This window comes from Canis lupus, chromosome 22 (genome assembly GCF_011100685.1).
Source record: "Canis lupus familiaris isolate Mischka breed German Shepherd chromosome 22, alternate assembly UU_Cfam_GSD_1.0, whole genome shotgun sequence".
NCBI lineage: Eukaryota > Metazoa > Chordata > Mammalia > Carnivora > Canidae > Canis > Canis lupus.
In genome coordinates this window covers 58,842,096-58,858,661 of record NC_049243.1, presented here as the reverse complement: position 1 = coordinate 58,858,661, position 16,566 = coordinate 58,842,096, and the positions used below count along the sequence as shown (strand labels likewise).

General features: G+C 45.3%; 1 protein-coding gene across 3 annotated transcripts in view; it reads right to left on the bottom strand.

Moving 5' to 3' along the window:
• Positions 1-16,566, bottom strand: part of COL4A2 (collagen type IV alpha 2 chain) — a 170,189-nt gene that overhangs the window by 112,877 nt on the left and 40,746 nt on the right. For all 3 annotated transcript variants that reach the window (XM_038570040.1, XM_038570039.1, XM_038570041.1), the window contains exon 4: positions 10,099-10,179. In XM_038570040.1, coding sequence (XP_038425968.1) covers positions 10,099-10,179 — 81 coding nt within the window. The remainder of the gene's footprint in view (positions 1-10,098; positions 10,180-16,566) is intronic.

Genomic DNA, 16,566 nt, shown 5'->3' with positions numbered 1-16,566 from the left:
GTGGTTGAACATCTGCCTTTGGTTCAAGTTGTGATCCCGGGATCCTGGGATCGAGTCCTGCACCAGGCATACCCACAGGGAGCATGCTTCTCCCTCTGCATATGTCTCTGCCTCTCTCTGTGTGTCTCTCACGAATAGATAAAATCTTAAAAAAAATAAAGGAGAACTCAATTCTAAGAAAAATGTGAAGCTGATAAGGGGAGCAGAAAGGAATATCCTAGGGGCTCAACTAGGCTTATTTAAATTCTTGTCAATGGCATGTTTACCGCTGGGTTTCTTTTAAGTGAAGCCTGTGGAATGAATCTTACTGTCTTGAAATTTTAAGTGGGCCTCAGCGTTATCTGTAAGTCTCAGAGGAAAATTCTGATTCTGAGGGAGAGCTGACCTTTTTTGGTTCAACGTTTAGTTAGGAGTTAGATTATTTTCTTCTGTAATAATATACTACACTTTTCATTAGTGGAGTTTTGAAGGTGAATCTTACTCTGGACATCCAAAAATCAGTCCTGAGTTTTGTCTATTTTACTGGGAAAGCCCTCCAAGAACAGAAAAGACTCTTGCCAGTCTTGTGTCTTCTTTCCTTCTTCCTGGGTGAGACATGGGAAAGACTTGTCAATGTACTAGATCCATACTCCACTATTCTATGGAGAGAAACACAAATATTTGTAAAATATCAGGTGCTACAGGAGGAGGAATTCACCCCGAGGCCTCCAAATGCAGGAAGCCTGGCCTCATGTTTCAGGGTTCTGCTTGAACTGTCTGGGCTCCCTTTCAGTCTTCCTTCCTGCTGGCTGCTGGGGCATGAGATCTGCCCCTTCTCTGGCCCAGGCTGGAGAGCAGGATGTTAAAAGCAACGTAAACAGAAGAGAACTCCTTCCCAGATAATTACAGAATTCTGTCAATTTTGTCCCATCCCGTTGCAGACTTGGGCATCCTGAGAGGCCCTGGATCTGTCTTCAACCAAATCTGAGAAATGCTAGTTTTGTTGACAGATGCTAAACATGGGCACAAATGTACCAACTGATCTGGACATTAGGGTTCTTTTGAAATATGACCATTATCTTCACAAGGCTTTAAAAACGTCATTACTGCCACTTGAAGTTTATTTAAAAAATATATATAATTACTACCATGCAGGGCTAAAACGTGCCAGCACTTTAATTTTTATTACAGAGCCCAAGCTCACCATAGAACTCATTCGTCCTTCTGTGTCTTTATTTAAAACAGACTTTAAGTTTGAAAAATAGTTATAGTGCCTCACAAAGACAGCGATTTAATAAAAAACACCAATGCTGACAAGGCGGCTGATGAGTGTGAGGCCAAAGATATTATTTACCCAGGATTAATGACTTCCATTTCATTTCCACTGTTTTGCCTATCCACCCCCCTACTTCTGATTCCAGTCCTTTCAGAGTTACCCATCCCAGCCATGTTTAGGATACAAAAACTTTTGCTCTGGTGGTGGGATCTTTAAGATCCTCACTGTAGCTCAGAAGGAAATGGTCATCAACACATGGTCTGTATTGGGTTACTCAGATGGCGGTTCCTACTCCCATTATTCTAGTATTCAAACTTTTAGGCTGGACACGGAGGGAAACGACAGGGATGTTTTGACCTTTCCCATCTGTGGGGACATATGCCCTTTTGAAGGCCTCCTTTGTACTTCCCATATGAGTCAGACATCGGACGGCTTGAATGATTTAGTTGTCTACACCACAATGGACTAGTTTGGATGGGATGCCTGAAGGCTCAGAATCACAGGCTGCTCAGGATCTCAGGTCAGGCAGCTTCTTAAGAAAATTTTGAAATGCCTAAAGCAGTTAGAAATAAATTTGTTTTATGCTCATTCTACATATGCCAGTGATGTATGTAGCACCTCTGTCTGTGACTATTAAGGGCAAGGGAGGCTCCCTCCAACTTAAGGGGGAAAGAGCATAAAACAGAGATGAGAGAACACTGACGCCCTTCTTCTCAAGGTATCCCCAGGATGTGTTAACTAAGGTGGCAAGTTCAAAAGGCCCCTCGGCAAGGAAAACGTGTGCACACAGTTGGTCTGGTCATTTCTGCCACTTTTCTCTAGTTACTATCTCTGGATTTTCAACTATCTCAAGACTTTGCCACACAATCTACTGGTTTTCTCTTTATGATGGAAGCAGTCTGATGGAAGAGGAGGCAGACGCAAGTGCATCCGGCCCTTTTTAAGACTGCCCACCTTGGAAGCGCTTTGAGATGAGCTGCACGGGCAGGTGGGGTACTCCCACGTGATCCATAGGCAGACCCACCTGTTTGAGACACTCTCTTCCCAAGTGTGAGAGAAGATGAACTCAGAGCAAACATTTCTATTTTCAGAGTCGCTTTTAGAAAGTGTATCATGTTTAGTAACAACCTTGCTCTGGTCTTTTTAGAAATCCTGCAATTGTTTACTAAGAATGAATTGGAAGTGAATAAAACAAACAAAGGTCTTTGAAGACTGGTGTTCTTTCTGTAACAGAAAGAGGAAAAGCTTTAATGCTATACTTGTCAAAACATTCCATCAAGAGGTAGGAAAAACGGAGGATTTCTAAAGGCAGAGATTTGGTTTGGTTTGGAGAACAGTAGAAATGTTCACCTCTCTTTCCCGGCTTTATTAGCAGTCTACTAGAGTTGGTGTTGAGATTTTCAATCAAGACATGAAATCATTGCTATCACCATTATCCTGGCCATGGACTGACATTCTATTTTCCATAAAGCCATGAAAGGCCATTTCCCTACAACTGTCAGCTCTGTACCAGAGCCCACTTAATCATTTGGCACCACCCTCAGGGCCAGAGGCTGGCGTGGATGGCCTGTGTCCCTGAGGTTCTGCTGGCACAGGCCACCACCCAGAATACATGGAGAGCTCCCGGGGGCTCCTCCACCCACTCTGACTGGCCAGCTGGCCTCACAGGGCCAATTTTGTGCTTCTGTGAAAACTATACTCTCACCAATGGCTCGGTCCTCCCTCGCCCCCTCCACCCCCCCACCCCCAGCAACAATCTGGTCACAATTTATGGTCAAGGGCTTGGGGGCACAGATCTGCCTCAGTACAAATAAAAAGCTTTTTCTCCCAACGTGGCTCACTCTTCTGCTTGAGCTCTGTCAATGTCTACTCTACGCCTAGTCTGTTTTTGGTGTAAATTTTGAGGGGAATGTTTGGATGCATGGTTCTCTCAGAACGAGATAGTGGGTGCCCTATCCCCATCCACCCAGTATTTCCAGAGTAACAGACACTTCGAGAAAGATTGAGGGTGTCTGCAGCACCAAAGCAACCATCTTCCATTAGCAACACCTGGAATCAAGAGGAAGGATTTCTTCATTATGAAGGAATGTGGTGCAGGCTGCCAAAGCAACTGTTTGGGTGTGTTTGTGTGTAGTGTTCATGAGAAGAGGTAGAAACGGATAAATCAAATAGGAAAACATTTAAAATTCTTCCTCTGCACTCAGGTACTAAGACAGCCAATGTGCCAATGCTTCATTCCTTGTCCGTGAACACTGTTCCCGTTGGAAACATGTTCTCTGCTAACTGCATTATTTGTCAAATAGCTGCTTGCCCTCAGCAGCTGTGTCATGGGCCGTTCTGTGGAGGCTGATAAATGCTAGGCCACAACCACTATGATTTATTTTCACCAGTGACTTTCATGGCTCTTATTATTTAAGCACGTGTTTCACTGGTAGGAAACAACCCAGGGTAGTTTGTCCTGGGGGGTAAAGAACACGGTGATTTTAATGGCAATGAAAACACATTTTCTAAGCATTGACTTTAACCATCAGATTCTCTCCAGAATGATGTTCTTTGAGTCCATTCAGTGAGGCAGTATTATAATTTTGTCTTTTTAGGATTTTAATCATGTATTCTTCCATTTGGATGAGCTCCAACTTGGCCCGTTTTCTATCAAGTCCTCACTACTGTCATGATGGTCCTTCTGAAATGAAACGATTACCATACTGGGCTGGCGAGAGTGGAGAGTGGGCCAGAGCTTCTGCATTATTTCTCTCTTCTCCAGCTGCGCCATTAATGCATTTCTACAACACTGTCCTGAAAGCCTTGCTTTAAGAAAATGCTTACTTGATCTTGCTAGAAAGAGAGTGAGAATAGCTTGCTGTTCCAAAGCTGAGGCCTGGATGACCAAAGGTCTCCTGCACCAAAGCAACTAGACAAGGAGTTTCCAGGAGAGGCCCTGATCAGAGCTCATGTTGAAAATGCAAATTTCCCCAAGAGGCTGTGGGCAACGTGGAAGGTGTGATGAATCACATTTGGCATAGATACCATGTCCAATGTGCCCTGCTCCTGGGTCTCTCTATATTTTTGAGATAACATCCTTTTTTGTAAAGATATAAGCCAGCAGGTTGCAAAATCAGGTCTTACTTTCACAAAGTCCTGACTTTATATTGTGCTTTATTTTTGTCTAGGGTTTGGTATCCAGAACATTCTTACAGATTGATGATGAGCTCCTTATCTCCTACTCTCCACCCTTACACTCGCTAGAACTGTGATCTTCAATATGGTAGCCACAGGGCTATTTAATTGGATTTTTTGTTAACTAAAATTAAGTAAAATTTAAAATTTCACTAATGACATTTCAAATGCTCAAGTAGTTCTGATGGACAGCATAGATATGGAACATTTCCATCTTTGTGGTAAATTCTTTTGGAGAGCACAGGGCTAGAAAGCTCTAAAAGATTAGGGATATTGACTGCTTTTTTTACTTCTGTACTCCTGATGCTGAGATGGGAGCTAACACGTGGTAGATGTATAATCAGCATGAGTCAAATAAATTTGTTTTCAAATTCTAGTCGCTAACTATGGCTGTGTGTAAGTTTCACGGCATTTTCTTTGATTAGAACTAGACCCCAGTGGAATGATCACCAAAACAAGACACTCATCAGGCTCCCCACTCTCACTGTAGAGTGATCTTGACAACTGCGAGTGTTCCTAGCTCTTCTGGGCCCCTCTATCCCTTTCTGTGACACAGGCCTCAGCTTCTTTCTTTCATCTCTTGGGCACTGCCCTTCTGAGCTGACAGCAAGTGCCAAAGATGATGAATCTCTCTGCATGCCCATTCACCTGCCTCCACCCACCTCTGAGAGTCCTCTGTCCACTCTTCTCTGCTTCCCTTTTCACTCAGCGTCTCTCTGGTTTCTTTCACTTTGATTTACGTTGTTGAATTTAAGGAATCTTGTGAGGTTAAGAATTATTTACTCATACTTTGACTCAAGTCCAGGGACCCACAGACTGTGGGAAACTGTTAGCTGCATGAAAGAACACAACAGCTACACACAGCTTGTCATGGGCTGTGGCCTCTGCACACGTGAGGTGCTTGTCTTTGGTCCTGTGTCTGGTGCTGTCAGGGCCACGGTGGGCAAGCGTGGGTGGCTGAGCACTGAGTGATGGGGGAGATGCCCATTCACTGACGTACGGGCTGAGGATAGAGCTCTGGGAACCAGCCGAAGCTGTGGGTTCCCTTTCTCCCACTGTAGCCTGACCATCTCAATAATTCCCAACAATTTGGATTTAAGTAGTGTCTAGTATTTATCAATTTCTAAAATACCTGACTGCCCAGGGAAACGGGTGCCCTGTGAACGTTGATACCATTAAAAAGTTGGAATAACCTATTTGTTCTGAGTCTACAGTGAAAAGCCAAAGGATTGGGGGAATGTGAATCTGCTCAGGGAACTGAAATAATGAATTAAAACTGACCTCAGTTGGAAAAACCTGAGAATTTCATGACCTTTTAGGTAAGTTAATGAGCAAAGACAAAGGTGTCTTTATTTGTTGAACCAGGTGCCTTGCACGCCCTCCTTATAGTCTTCCATACTATTCATCTTTGTGTCACTTGGCGTATCACTCTGCTTCCACAGTCGTTCTGTAATGGAAATGCACTCTGATGCTTTCCATACAATGGGCTGTCACTTCCACAGAAGAAGTAAAAAATATTAAATATATAAATAAAGAAAGAGTAAAATGAATAGAGACAGGTAAGAGGGCCACACGGCTCTGTCTGGTGCCGGGGATGACAGGACCGTTAGTTGTGGAGAAAGCTAAGAAGTCAGTTAGCCGGCTTTCTTTGTGCCTATCACCCTGTGGAATATTGGTAAATTAGAACTTATGAATTTTAATTATTCCAATATATACACAATAGTTTCTCTCTCTCTCTCTCCCTCTCTTTTTTTTTTTTTTTTGATTTATTTACTATGAGAGACACACAGAAAGAGGCAGAGACACAGGCAGAGGGAGAAGCAGATTCCCTGTGGGGGACCACATCTCCCTGATGCAGATGGGATCATGACCTGAGCCAAAGGCAGATGCTTAACCACGGAGCCACCCGGGTGCCCCCACAATAGTTTATTTTAAATGCAGACCCTCAAATAGCAATCAAGTATTCATCCATTTCTTTCTCTTTTTTAAAAAAATATTTTACTTGTCTATTTGAGAGAGAGAGAGAGAGAGAGAGAGAGAGAGAGGCAGTGTACACATGAGGAGGAGGGACAGAGAGAATCCCAAGCAGACTCGCTGCTGAGCTGGGAGCCCAACGTGGGGGTGGATCCCAGGACCCTGAGAGCATGACCTGAGCCAAAACCAAGAGTCAGAAACATAACTTACTGAGCCATCCAGGTGCCCCCTATTAATTCATTTCCTAAAGTTATGTTTAATTCATTGAACAACTGAAGAAAAGGTTGGAGAACTGGCCAGGGAGTAAAACTTTGAGGAAAGAGGGCCAGACCTCCTTTTGTCTGGGCTGTGGCCCTTCCCTCTGCCCCTGGAGGATCTCCCCTCTAGAGGAGGAAGAGTGCAGGCACAAAAGATGATGGCACTGGGAAAAGAACTCGTCTAAAAGTCTGAAAACTTGAGTTTTGTTCTGGACCAAATTGGAGCAGGCTCTGTGTCATCCTCCTTCCCTCCTTTGCACCTTCCAGCTCTAACCTGGGAGTAAGAGGGGTGCTGACGGCCGGGTCCCAGCTCCTGCCTTGCATGTCCTGGCTGTTGGAACACTCGCCCCAAAGGCTGGATGCTGTGCCTGTGAGAATCCGTGCCCCCCCGCCCCGCAACAACCCTCCACCTCCCACTCAGGGCTGGGGGAATGCGTTTTACACTGAGCTTGTTCATTCTGTAACATGAGAATTCCTTTGGAATCAGAATCCATAGTACATTTGTGATTTCTGCTGCGAGTCCAAAAGTTATCCAGTAACATGGTTTCTGCTGTTGGCTGTCACCATGGTGAGGAGCGAGTGAACTCTACCCCGTGTCCATATAAGGCCCGGCTGCCCAGTGCTCGGGAAGCAGGGAGCTCTGCAGTGAGGCATTGTTATCCCCCCTTCAGAAGCACCGTGGGGAAATATATGGCAAGGGACCCAGGGGCAGCTGTGGGAAAGAACGAAGTATGCACTCAGCTCTCTAACGGCGGAATCTGTCCAGCTGCTATTTTTATGCATTACATTACTTTTAAAAAATATCAATCCAAGAGTAGGACGGAAATAGCCCTGCTGTCTACAGAAACACATCTGGGTAAACTTGTTAATTAACAAATATTTAATGTACATATACCAGGCTTAAGGAGCTATATCTCAATAAGCATTTTGATGAAGTAGACGCAAGTGTCCCAACAACAGATATCCCCAAGGTGTCGTTTCTCTCTCCTCAGGAGTGGTTTTCTTACCACTTACCATCACCATTTCTGTCATCTTGGTGACTGATAACCAATGGCACACCTGAGTCCCTGTGTGGCTCTGTCCCTGAACCAACCACTCAGACAGCTGCCACATCTCAGCTTAATGTCATCATTACCTGGCTGAACAATTAGAGGCAAGTCAAACCCACATGGGGTTCTGGATTACTTGTGTTAACCAAATTCACAGGAAGGCGTCCAGTATCTGCTTTACCTAGCAAGGTCGAGAAATGGTCTTAGGCTACTTTGTTAATGAGGGCTGATGGGAAATACAAAGCTCTCCATGCAAATTTACTGAATTAGAATGACCTAGGGATCTTTAGAAATCTCCCTCCTAATAACTGCTCTGAGAAGACCTCTAGCATTTTAAGAGTACATAGCTATGCAGATGGCATTACATATTAAAATAAAATATAATGCTAAGTGAGATAAGTCAGACAGAGAAAGACAAATAACATATGACTTCACTCATATGTGGAAATTAAGAAGCAAAACAAACGAACAAACAAAAAAGAAAAAGATAAACAAAAAGCCAGACTCTTAAATACAGAGAACAAACTGGTGGTTGCCAGATAAGTGGGCGGGGGGGAGGGGTGGGGTGGAGGGTGGGGGGGAGGGGGGAGGGATGAGACAGATAAAGGGGATTGAGTGCGCACTTATCTTGATGAGCACAGAGGAATGTACACAACTGTTGAGTCATTATACTGTTGACCCAAAACTAACATAACACTGTATATTAATTATCCTTGAATTAAAAAAAAAATCCGAATGAACTACTTTTCCTAAAGAACAAAATTCATATGAAACCATTACGGGAAATGTTAACATATCGGTTCTGCATTAAACAATCACAAAAAAGTGAAAAAGAATAGACCTAGTAAACTTGTGCTCTGTTTGGGTTCTGTTTGGCTGATCACATGGAGAAGAATGCAGAATCTCTCTGGAGCTGAATTCTCTCCAACCCAGGCGAGGCCCACAGATATTTGTAAACCACTAATTTGTCTTCCTCATGCCCATATAAGGCCAGGCTGCCCAGTGCTTAGGGAGGGGAGAGCTCTGCAGTGAGGCATTGTCATCCCTGCTCCAGAAGCATCGCTGGGAAAGTCTATATAGCAAGGGACCCAGGGGGATTTTAAATCTCACCAAATGGCTTCTGTATATTTGAAAAAATACTCCATCCTTCTTAAATGCTGATGCACAACCTTCAATTAGCAATTCTTAAAGCCTAACGTCCCTGTTCCAAGCAGAGGGACCACTGTTCCATCAACAGCAACAGCTCTGAGAGGACACAGCATGTGGGGAGAGCAGCCTTGGGTGCCTGGAGAGAAGACTCCTCGGTGAGGATCTTGGGCATGAGAGGAGGGTTGGTCAGTCACAGACCACCACAACCCCTTTGTGTAAAGGGGTTCCTTGTCACAAATTTTACTCATTTGGCTTCTGGAGGAAACTCATGTAGGAGAAAGTGTGTGGCATAACACATAACACTGGCTGCAGAGGCCAAGCTCCACTGAGACGAGTCCTCCTCCTGGGAGGTGGGAATGGGGTCTATAAACACCAACGGCAGGATTCAGGGTGGTGGGATGTGCTGAGAACACCAATGGGGTGCTGTAATTGGCAGTGACAGGGGATACAGGCCACACCTCCCAACTACCTCTCCCAACCTGGCCCTGGTCCAGCAAGAGTCCCCCCAGGGAAGGGTGATCCCAAGGCATGAAGACTCAAAAGACTCTGTGTCATAAAACAAATACTGCTCCCCACAAGAAAACGGGCTTAAACAGATAAATATAAATAATACGTTTTAAAAATCAGAAATGCCAAGACCCAAACGTCAGCTTTAAATGGCAACAGGAAGGCCAGTCACTTTGAACATATTAAACCCAGTATCAGACCATAATTCAGGCGCTGCCATGTATCCTGGCAATGATGTGGAATGACCTTTTATCTCTGACTTACCTGATAAAATTTGCTATATAAAGGACATTCAGGGGATAAGTAGACTACTTTTGAGTATGAGACTGATTCTCTATGGCAGGATGCTTGTGCCCTCTTGTTTGAATGTCTACACTGGGGGGTAGACAGAACCATGTTTTTTTTTTAATGTAATATTTCTACGGAATAGATGTTTATGTATAAAATCATAGGCCTAAGACACAGTTGCATTATATATACATATCTTTTCATAACAATGATCAAGAGAAAAGATGTGTAAGAAAGTTAACACTGTTCTCAATCTATTTCAGAAAGTGGTATAAATTGACCAAATTTTGCATTATATCATTGTTTGTTCCAATACAGAGGGACATGTCTGTATTAAATTTGTCAGGAAGATATGCAGTTGACTCACTCAGGTGATTCAAGGCACTTTTGTCTTAAACAGAAGGCTAAGGAAGACAGTCATTTCCCTGACTCGGTGACTCACCCTTCCTCCCTTCTCGGGGTAGCACTGGCAGCCTCCACTGCAGTCTCTGCCTCCACAGGGCACGTCAAACTTCTTCACGCCCTGCAAAAGCAAGCACAAAACACGTTATCGCAAACACCGTCAGCTACAACAGGTAGCACAACATCATCTGCTGAGAGCACGTCCAGCTCCAGCAACTAGCTTTTTATTCAAAACACAAACTTTAATTTTTAGAGCAGCTTTGGCTCATAGCAAAGGATACAGAGAGCTCTCATGTACCCCCTACCCACCTACACACACAGCTGTCCCTGCCACCAACGTCCCCCAGCAGAGTGGCACATGTGTCACAGTTGATGACCCTACACTGATGAGGCACGGTCACCCAGAGTTTACATTACAGTCACTCTTGGCAATGAACTTTGTATGGTCAATATGCCTTTTAAAGGTTCCTGCTCAACACCAGATGCCATGCTAGGTCCTGGTCTCGAAAGTCAGGGAGAATGTTCCCTGAATCCAGGGATTCCGTGTGAAGTGAGCCCATGAGGACACTCTGTGTTAAGTACTTCAGCGTGAAGGAGAGACTCCAAGTGTGTAGGAAGCGGCCCTTCATTCTCCTGGAAATGTGGGGGATGCAGCCCCAAGGAGAGGTTGTTCCAAGTGAGCAGGACTGGGTTAGGTTCATCATACAACACGGATCCTCGTGAGCTAAAGGGGGGGGGCTTCCAATGGGAGGCAGAGAACCCTGTGAACACATCTGCCAGGTTCTCGACACCTCTCACCACCACCACAGAGGTTCTCAACATCCCCGGTGGTGCCAGGAGAGGACACTCCTTTCCTTCCCTCTGAGGGACCCAGTGCTTCACAGAAGGAGGAGGGGATGGAAGGAAGAGGCTTTCCCAAGTCTCTATTAGGTGGACTCTTTAATGAATTGAGTGGCTAAGTGAGGGAGTTCTCCACCCAGACAATTCCAGTGGGTTCCAAGGCATTTCTCGCTTTCCCTTGATCTCAGTATTTTAAGTAAAACATGGACTTGGACTTTGGACCAGGAGATCTTCCTTTCCGACTGGTGATGGCATGAAATGTTTTGAGTAGGAAGTGATATCAGATGGACCTTCTTCTTTGCTCTTCCGGATCAGCCCCGCCTCCCCCATCTGCACAACAGGTGACTCAGTGCAGCAGTGCAGGGGAATCCCTATGTGGCTCGTCATCCTTGGCCAGCCCGGCAGACCAGACTGCCTAGCTGGCTGGCACTGATAACCTGGACATGGTTAGCTTCTGGTGCGCGCGGAGCCAAACCTTACCATGCAAGCAACACTCCCCAGATAACAGACCATTCCAAATTTACACAAAAGTGCATTTCACCATAATCTGTTCCATTCTCTTCTAAGTTAAGTCTCAGCGACTAAACAGGCTGGTCACCCTCTGTTAAGCTTTCTGTTTGTTTGTGCTAGCATGTCAGCCAGAATCTTCCCTGTTCCTGGCATGGTACTGATGGTCATGTGTAAATGGATATAGTGTTGCGTGGCCACTGCTGCGACGCCTGCTAGCCTTCCTGGACGTTCAGTCTTGGACAGGCACACAAGTGAAGTCTGACTCAAAACTATCTGGCCAGAGTTTACCTAAGACCACAATAACTATGCCATGTTCTTTTTGTAGAGATGATAAATTCCTTTCCTGTGCTAACAACTTTCTATAAGAGGGATCACTGGAGTGCCACATTACTTGTGTCCTGACAATAACCCTTTACCTACTCTAGTACCTAATGCATGTCACTAGATTTTGAAGAATTCAAAAAAATCTGAAAATCTCAAACCAACACCTCGAAGCCTTTTGGATATCTTGGTTATCTTTCTGTGAGACACTGTGAGTTCCATAGTATAGAAAGTAAACATGTTTAAAATTCTTTCATGCCTTCAAAATATGTTTCTAGATATTTGCCAGTTTTTTTTTTTTTACAGCTGCAATGTTTATCTATAGTGGGGCTCATTTAGAGTCCCATGATTTTGAATATTTAGTCTTTATAAATCCAGCTCCATACAAAGCCATTCGTTTTATGGGTTACCCTGAATGCTGAAGGGAGGTGTCTAGATGGGCAGCCACATTTATACTTATGATGTACGACTAGGATGTGAATAGGTGGCTTGGCAGGTTTCCCTGGTTCACACAATAATTTATTTGCCAGTTGTCTGGAAAAGGTAAGGGGGCTCCTCAGTCTATAGACAATAGGGTAAAGCATAAACTTATATTCTTCATCTGATGTTGCATCGGCTATTTTTAGTTTTGATTTTAAAGGCACTTGCCAAATCCCTGGATATAAATCAATGGTTGAAATGATCTTAAATTGATCTAACAGACCTTCTATCCTATGTTTAGGATATGCACTAGACTTAGTTATAGAAACCTTCATAACCTGCTTAAAATTTAACAGTGCTGTTTTGCTTTTGGAGTTGGGGCTTGTAGGTCTGATAACTTCCAATCTTGACACTTCCTCAACCATGTGCCATGGCTTGGGGACCTCATCTCAGGAGGTGAGAAATACATCATTGAGAGGCAGGCCTCCCTCTACAAGCCAGAGTCAATTTCCATCATGGAGACTCCAGCCTGTGTGCATGTGTGTGTGTGATGTGGCGTATGTGTGTGTGATGGGATGGGATGTGGGGTGTGTGTGTGTGTGTGTGTATTTTCCCATCAGCATCTTACATCTTGCATATCCTACAGAGGGATTCCTATGAATTCCAACATCTACAAGAGCTCTAAGTACCACGAATTGGAATGTCAGATCTCCAGGATGAACAGAAGTATTTACTTTATTAGGGCAGAGCATGTGTTCCAGACGTCTCTTAGAGACTATACAAATCTCAGACCTGAGCTTCAGAATTCCCCTGGTGGGATGTTAGCTCTGGAACATTCTTAAGATACAAATGCCCTCCTGAGGATCTCGGATGAGGAGTACATGAACTGCTCTGTCCCCTGAACAGAAGAATACTAACAGCCTCCACCAGCCATTGCCCAAGCTCCAAGTCCTTGGGTCTGCCCTTGTTTTATTGCTAGACACAACTCAGAGATGAACCTTGATCCTTCTCCTCAACTCCTTAGTAAAGATGACTGGTTTCCTCCCACTGTACATCCACCTCAAGAGTCTGCCCAGCACCTGGCCCGGGTCTAGACCTTCAACTACAGTGTCTCTAGGAGGGCATGCTTTCTAACCAAAACTCCATCAGGAGCATCAGTTCAATTCTCCACTAGTGTCTCATGCCAAGTCTGAATACCCATCAGTACCATTCTGTAGAACAATATTCCTGCCCCCTGCAGCAATGCCCGTCACTGTGCTCACCATCCCAACATCCACAGAGAACAGGCTGCTCCCAGGGCCAGGAGGCTCCTGCAGACCCAGCTTGAGGTATATGGAATGTGTCTACCATCATGGACCATGCATGCTGCATCCACTCAATTGAGCTTGTCTGGATGCTCTTCATCTCTAGGTGGAGGACTCACAGCCGAACGAGACCAATTATGGTAAAGATCCATGCAAACTGGTAAGGGCTTCCACCCCCTTGAGAATGCCTGAATCTGATATGCATGTGCTCATCTGTCCTAGTATTCATGCAGAAACTGCTCCCTCCCTGGCTCCAGAACAATGAAGGCATCTGTGCCACATGCTTCCCAGCTTGGAGTGATCAGGGAAAGCCTTTCCCTCAGCTGCACCTGTGAGAGAGCTCCTAACTCCCCAGTTCCCCCAGACATGACAGCTGCAGGGCTCTTGGAGACACCTGACCCACTCTCTCCCTTGCAAATTCACTCATTTGTTCCTTCCTTCATTTTCCACCTGGTGTTTACTGCAGGCTGAGCACTGTGCTGGGCCATGGCTATAAAGTGGGGATCAGAGAATGTACACAAGTTGATAAGAAAACTAAATACACAAGCCATGAAACCTATACAATTTAAATTACAGCAAGTGCCATGAAGGAGAGGTAAGATGAGAGGGAGACTCAAGGAGGCCGGTCACAGAGAGGACTAACTTAGCTGGGCCCTCTCCCTCAGGCTGTACTGTCCTCCATTATCCCTTACTGGCCTCCCTGAAGAGGCTGATCTCCTTGCCTTCACACCTGAGGCCCTCACTGCTACAACCCAGGAACAGAGAGCTGCCAGTCTCCAGGCCTAGAAAGGAAGACCTCTGGGTTATCATCATCAGGGAATCCAGGGCATCTTGGATTGGAGTGGATTTGAAACTCTTCTTCACAGGACCCCCAGCTTACAGCCAAGGCTCAATTTAAGCCCATTGTGGCTTTATGGTTCTGGGATAGGTGTGCAGGGACCATCTTCCATCCTCCTTGCTCAACAAAAACTACCTCAGTTGCTACCAAGATGTGTAACCACCTGGAACTGTGAATCTAACTTCCCAACTTTTAGAGGGGGCCTGAGCTGGGGGCTTAATCACTGATTCCTTCAGCAACTGTCCATGGGTGCCCGTATCCTGGGAGCTGCCTCGTCTAGGGCTCTGCCCTGCTGGGCTCAGCTGCTCCCTCCAGGAAGGAAAGAGGATGCAAAGAGGCCTGGGGAGCTGCCGCAGACATAGGCAAAGGGTGGTACTTCTGCTCTCGTTGTAAGCGTTTGACATCTTACCAAGTGTACTGGAGCCAACAGGAATTGTTTTGAAAAAGAAATGTGAATTCTAGGTTTTGGGAAATCAAACAGAAAATGGCTTAAACAGAAGTGTAGTAAATGAGGAATGCCTTTGAGCTGCACCAGGAAGATATGAAGTGGGTACTTCTTGTAAAATGATGAATAAGAACAAAAGCCATATTGGGAAGGGCAGGGTCGCGTGGGGAGAGCTCTCAGTGAAGACAGTGAGCAGAGTCTGAGCAGGATGTGCCTGGACACAGTGTGCCCAAAGGAGCTGGGCGGCAGGAAAGGGTGGACAGGTGGGAGGCAGGGGTTTGTGCTTCTTGCCTCAGATGCAACGTCCAAGAGGCGCTTGATCTAAGCTTACAATGCTGTGGCCTCGTCTGGGCCCTAGACACACCCAGCGTGGCACTTGGATGCAGCGCCTGTGTCGCCAGGTGCTACTTAGCAATGCAGGCCCCACATTTCCTGCATCAGGACACGCTTTCTAACAGGCTCTCCACGTAGACATGTTGCTATGGCTTCCTGTGAAGCCATGTCCTTCAGTGGAGGAAGAAAGTACATTCCCTACGGGTTCCCTGCATTCCGCGTGTCAAGAGGACACGACATGTTGTTCTGGAAGAGTGCTGGCCCCAGACTCCCTTTGACCCCTGCCACCTGTGGCAGTTCAGGGAGGCTGGTAGCTGAGCATCTCACCAGTCACGGTGTCAAAAGAATGTCCTTATTCAGAACATCCTTTTAGGCTCTTCTCTTCTGAATTTTACCCTGCCTTGAACTGGCAGCCAGCATGGCTGTGCTAATTAGAAATTCTAGAAATTAAGAATGACCTGGATCGCCGAAGACCCAACTGGCAATGCAAAGGCATAGATATATTTTTCTAGAAACCTTGGATATTTTACACAAGTGAAATGCAAGAGACATTGTTTTCCAGAGTCAAACTGGAGATCTTTGACCAAGAGATTTTTGAGGGGGGGGGGGGTCACCTTTTTATGTGGGAATTCTCTTTTTCAGAATCTTATGTGATCTTGGCATCATCACATTTTGAAAGGTTTAAAAATACATATCTTTGCGTGGACATTCAGTTCAGCCTAGACACACCCAAACCACCCTACATGCGTGATCCACATTCCTCAGTGAGTCTTGTCTCTGGGAGAACAGAGGTCACGGAATCTTCTAAAGAAAGCCAGTTTTCAGGTTCCCTAATCAAGTATCTGTCAGGTTCAAGCAGAGTTTCTTGCCTTGAGCCACTGGCTCTCTGGCTGCCAGCAGAGACTGCTCTGCCATCTATAAATGGAATCCAGTCTAGTCAGAATGGACATCACTGGGAGCAGCTGCAAGATTAAGGGAACATCCGGTCTCATGTGCCTCTTATGTGAGCAATCCCCTGGCACTGGGGGAGCCAAAAATCATGCTGCCTTCATTGGGTATCACGTAGCATCAGGCAGAGGAAAGAAAGGCTTTGCCCTGCCGCCCGGCGCACAGGGGCATGCTCCTCTGTAGCTGTCTGAGGAGTGGCCCCCTTCAAAACATCGAGAAAACTGCTTTTCTCACTTCTCTCAGCAGCAGACTTGTCCTCATATTTAGGACATTTAAAAATAGGTTTAAATAACAACCCAAATGCCAGAAAATAAAACTCACAAAAGATTTAGACTCTACGACAAGCTATTTCTGTAAGTTGGACCAGTGTGGATGGTCCCTGTCTGTTAAGGGAGCAAATCCACAGACATGGACTCAGCTTTCTGCAGATGTGAGTCTTGTTCAAAGTTGATACAATATTTACAAATGACAGAAAAAAAAAAGCTCAGCATTGTTCTCAAATCGCACATAAGAAATGAATATTAACCAAATTTATATGAAGATGCAAGA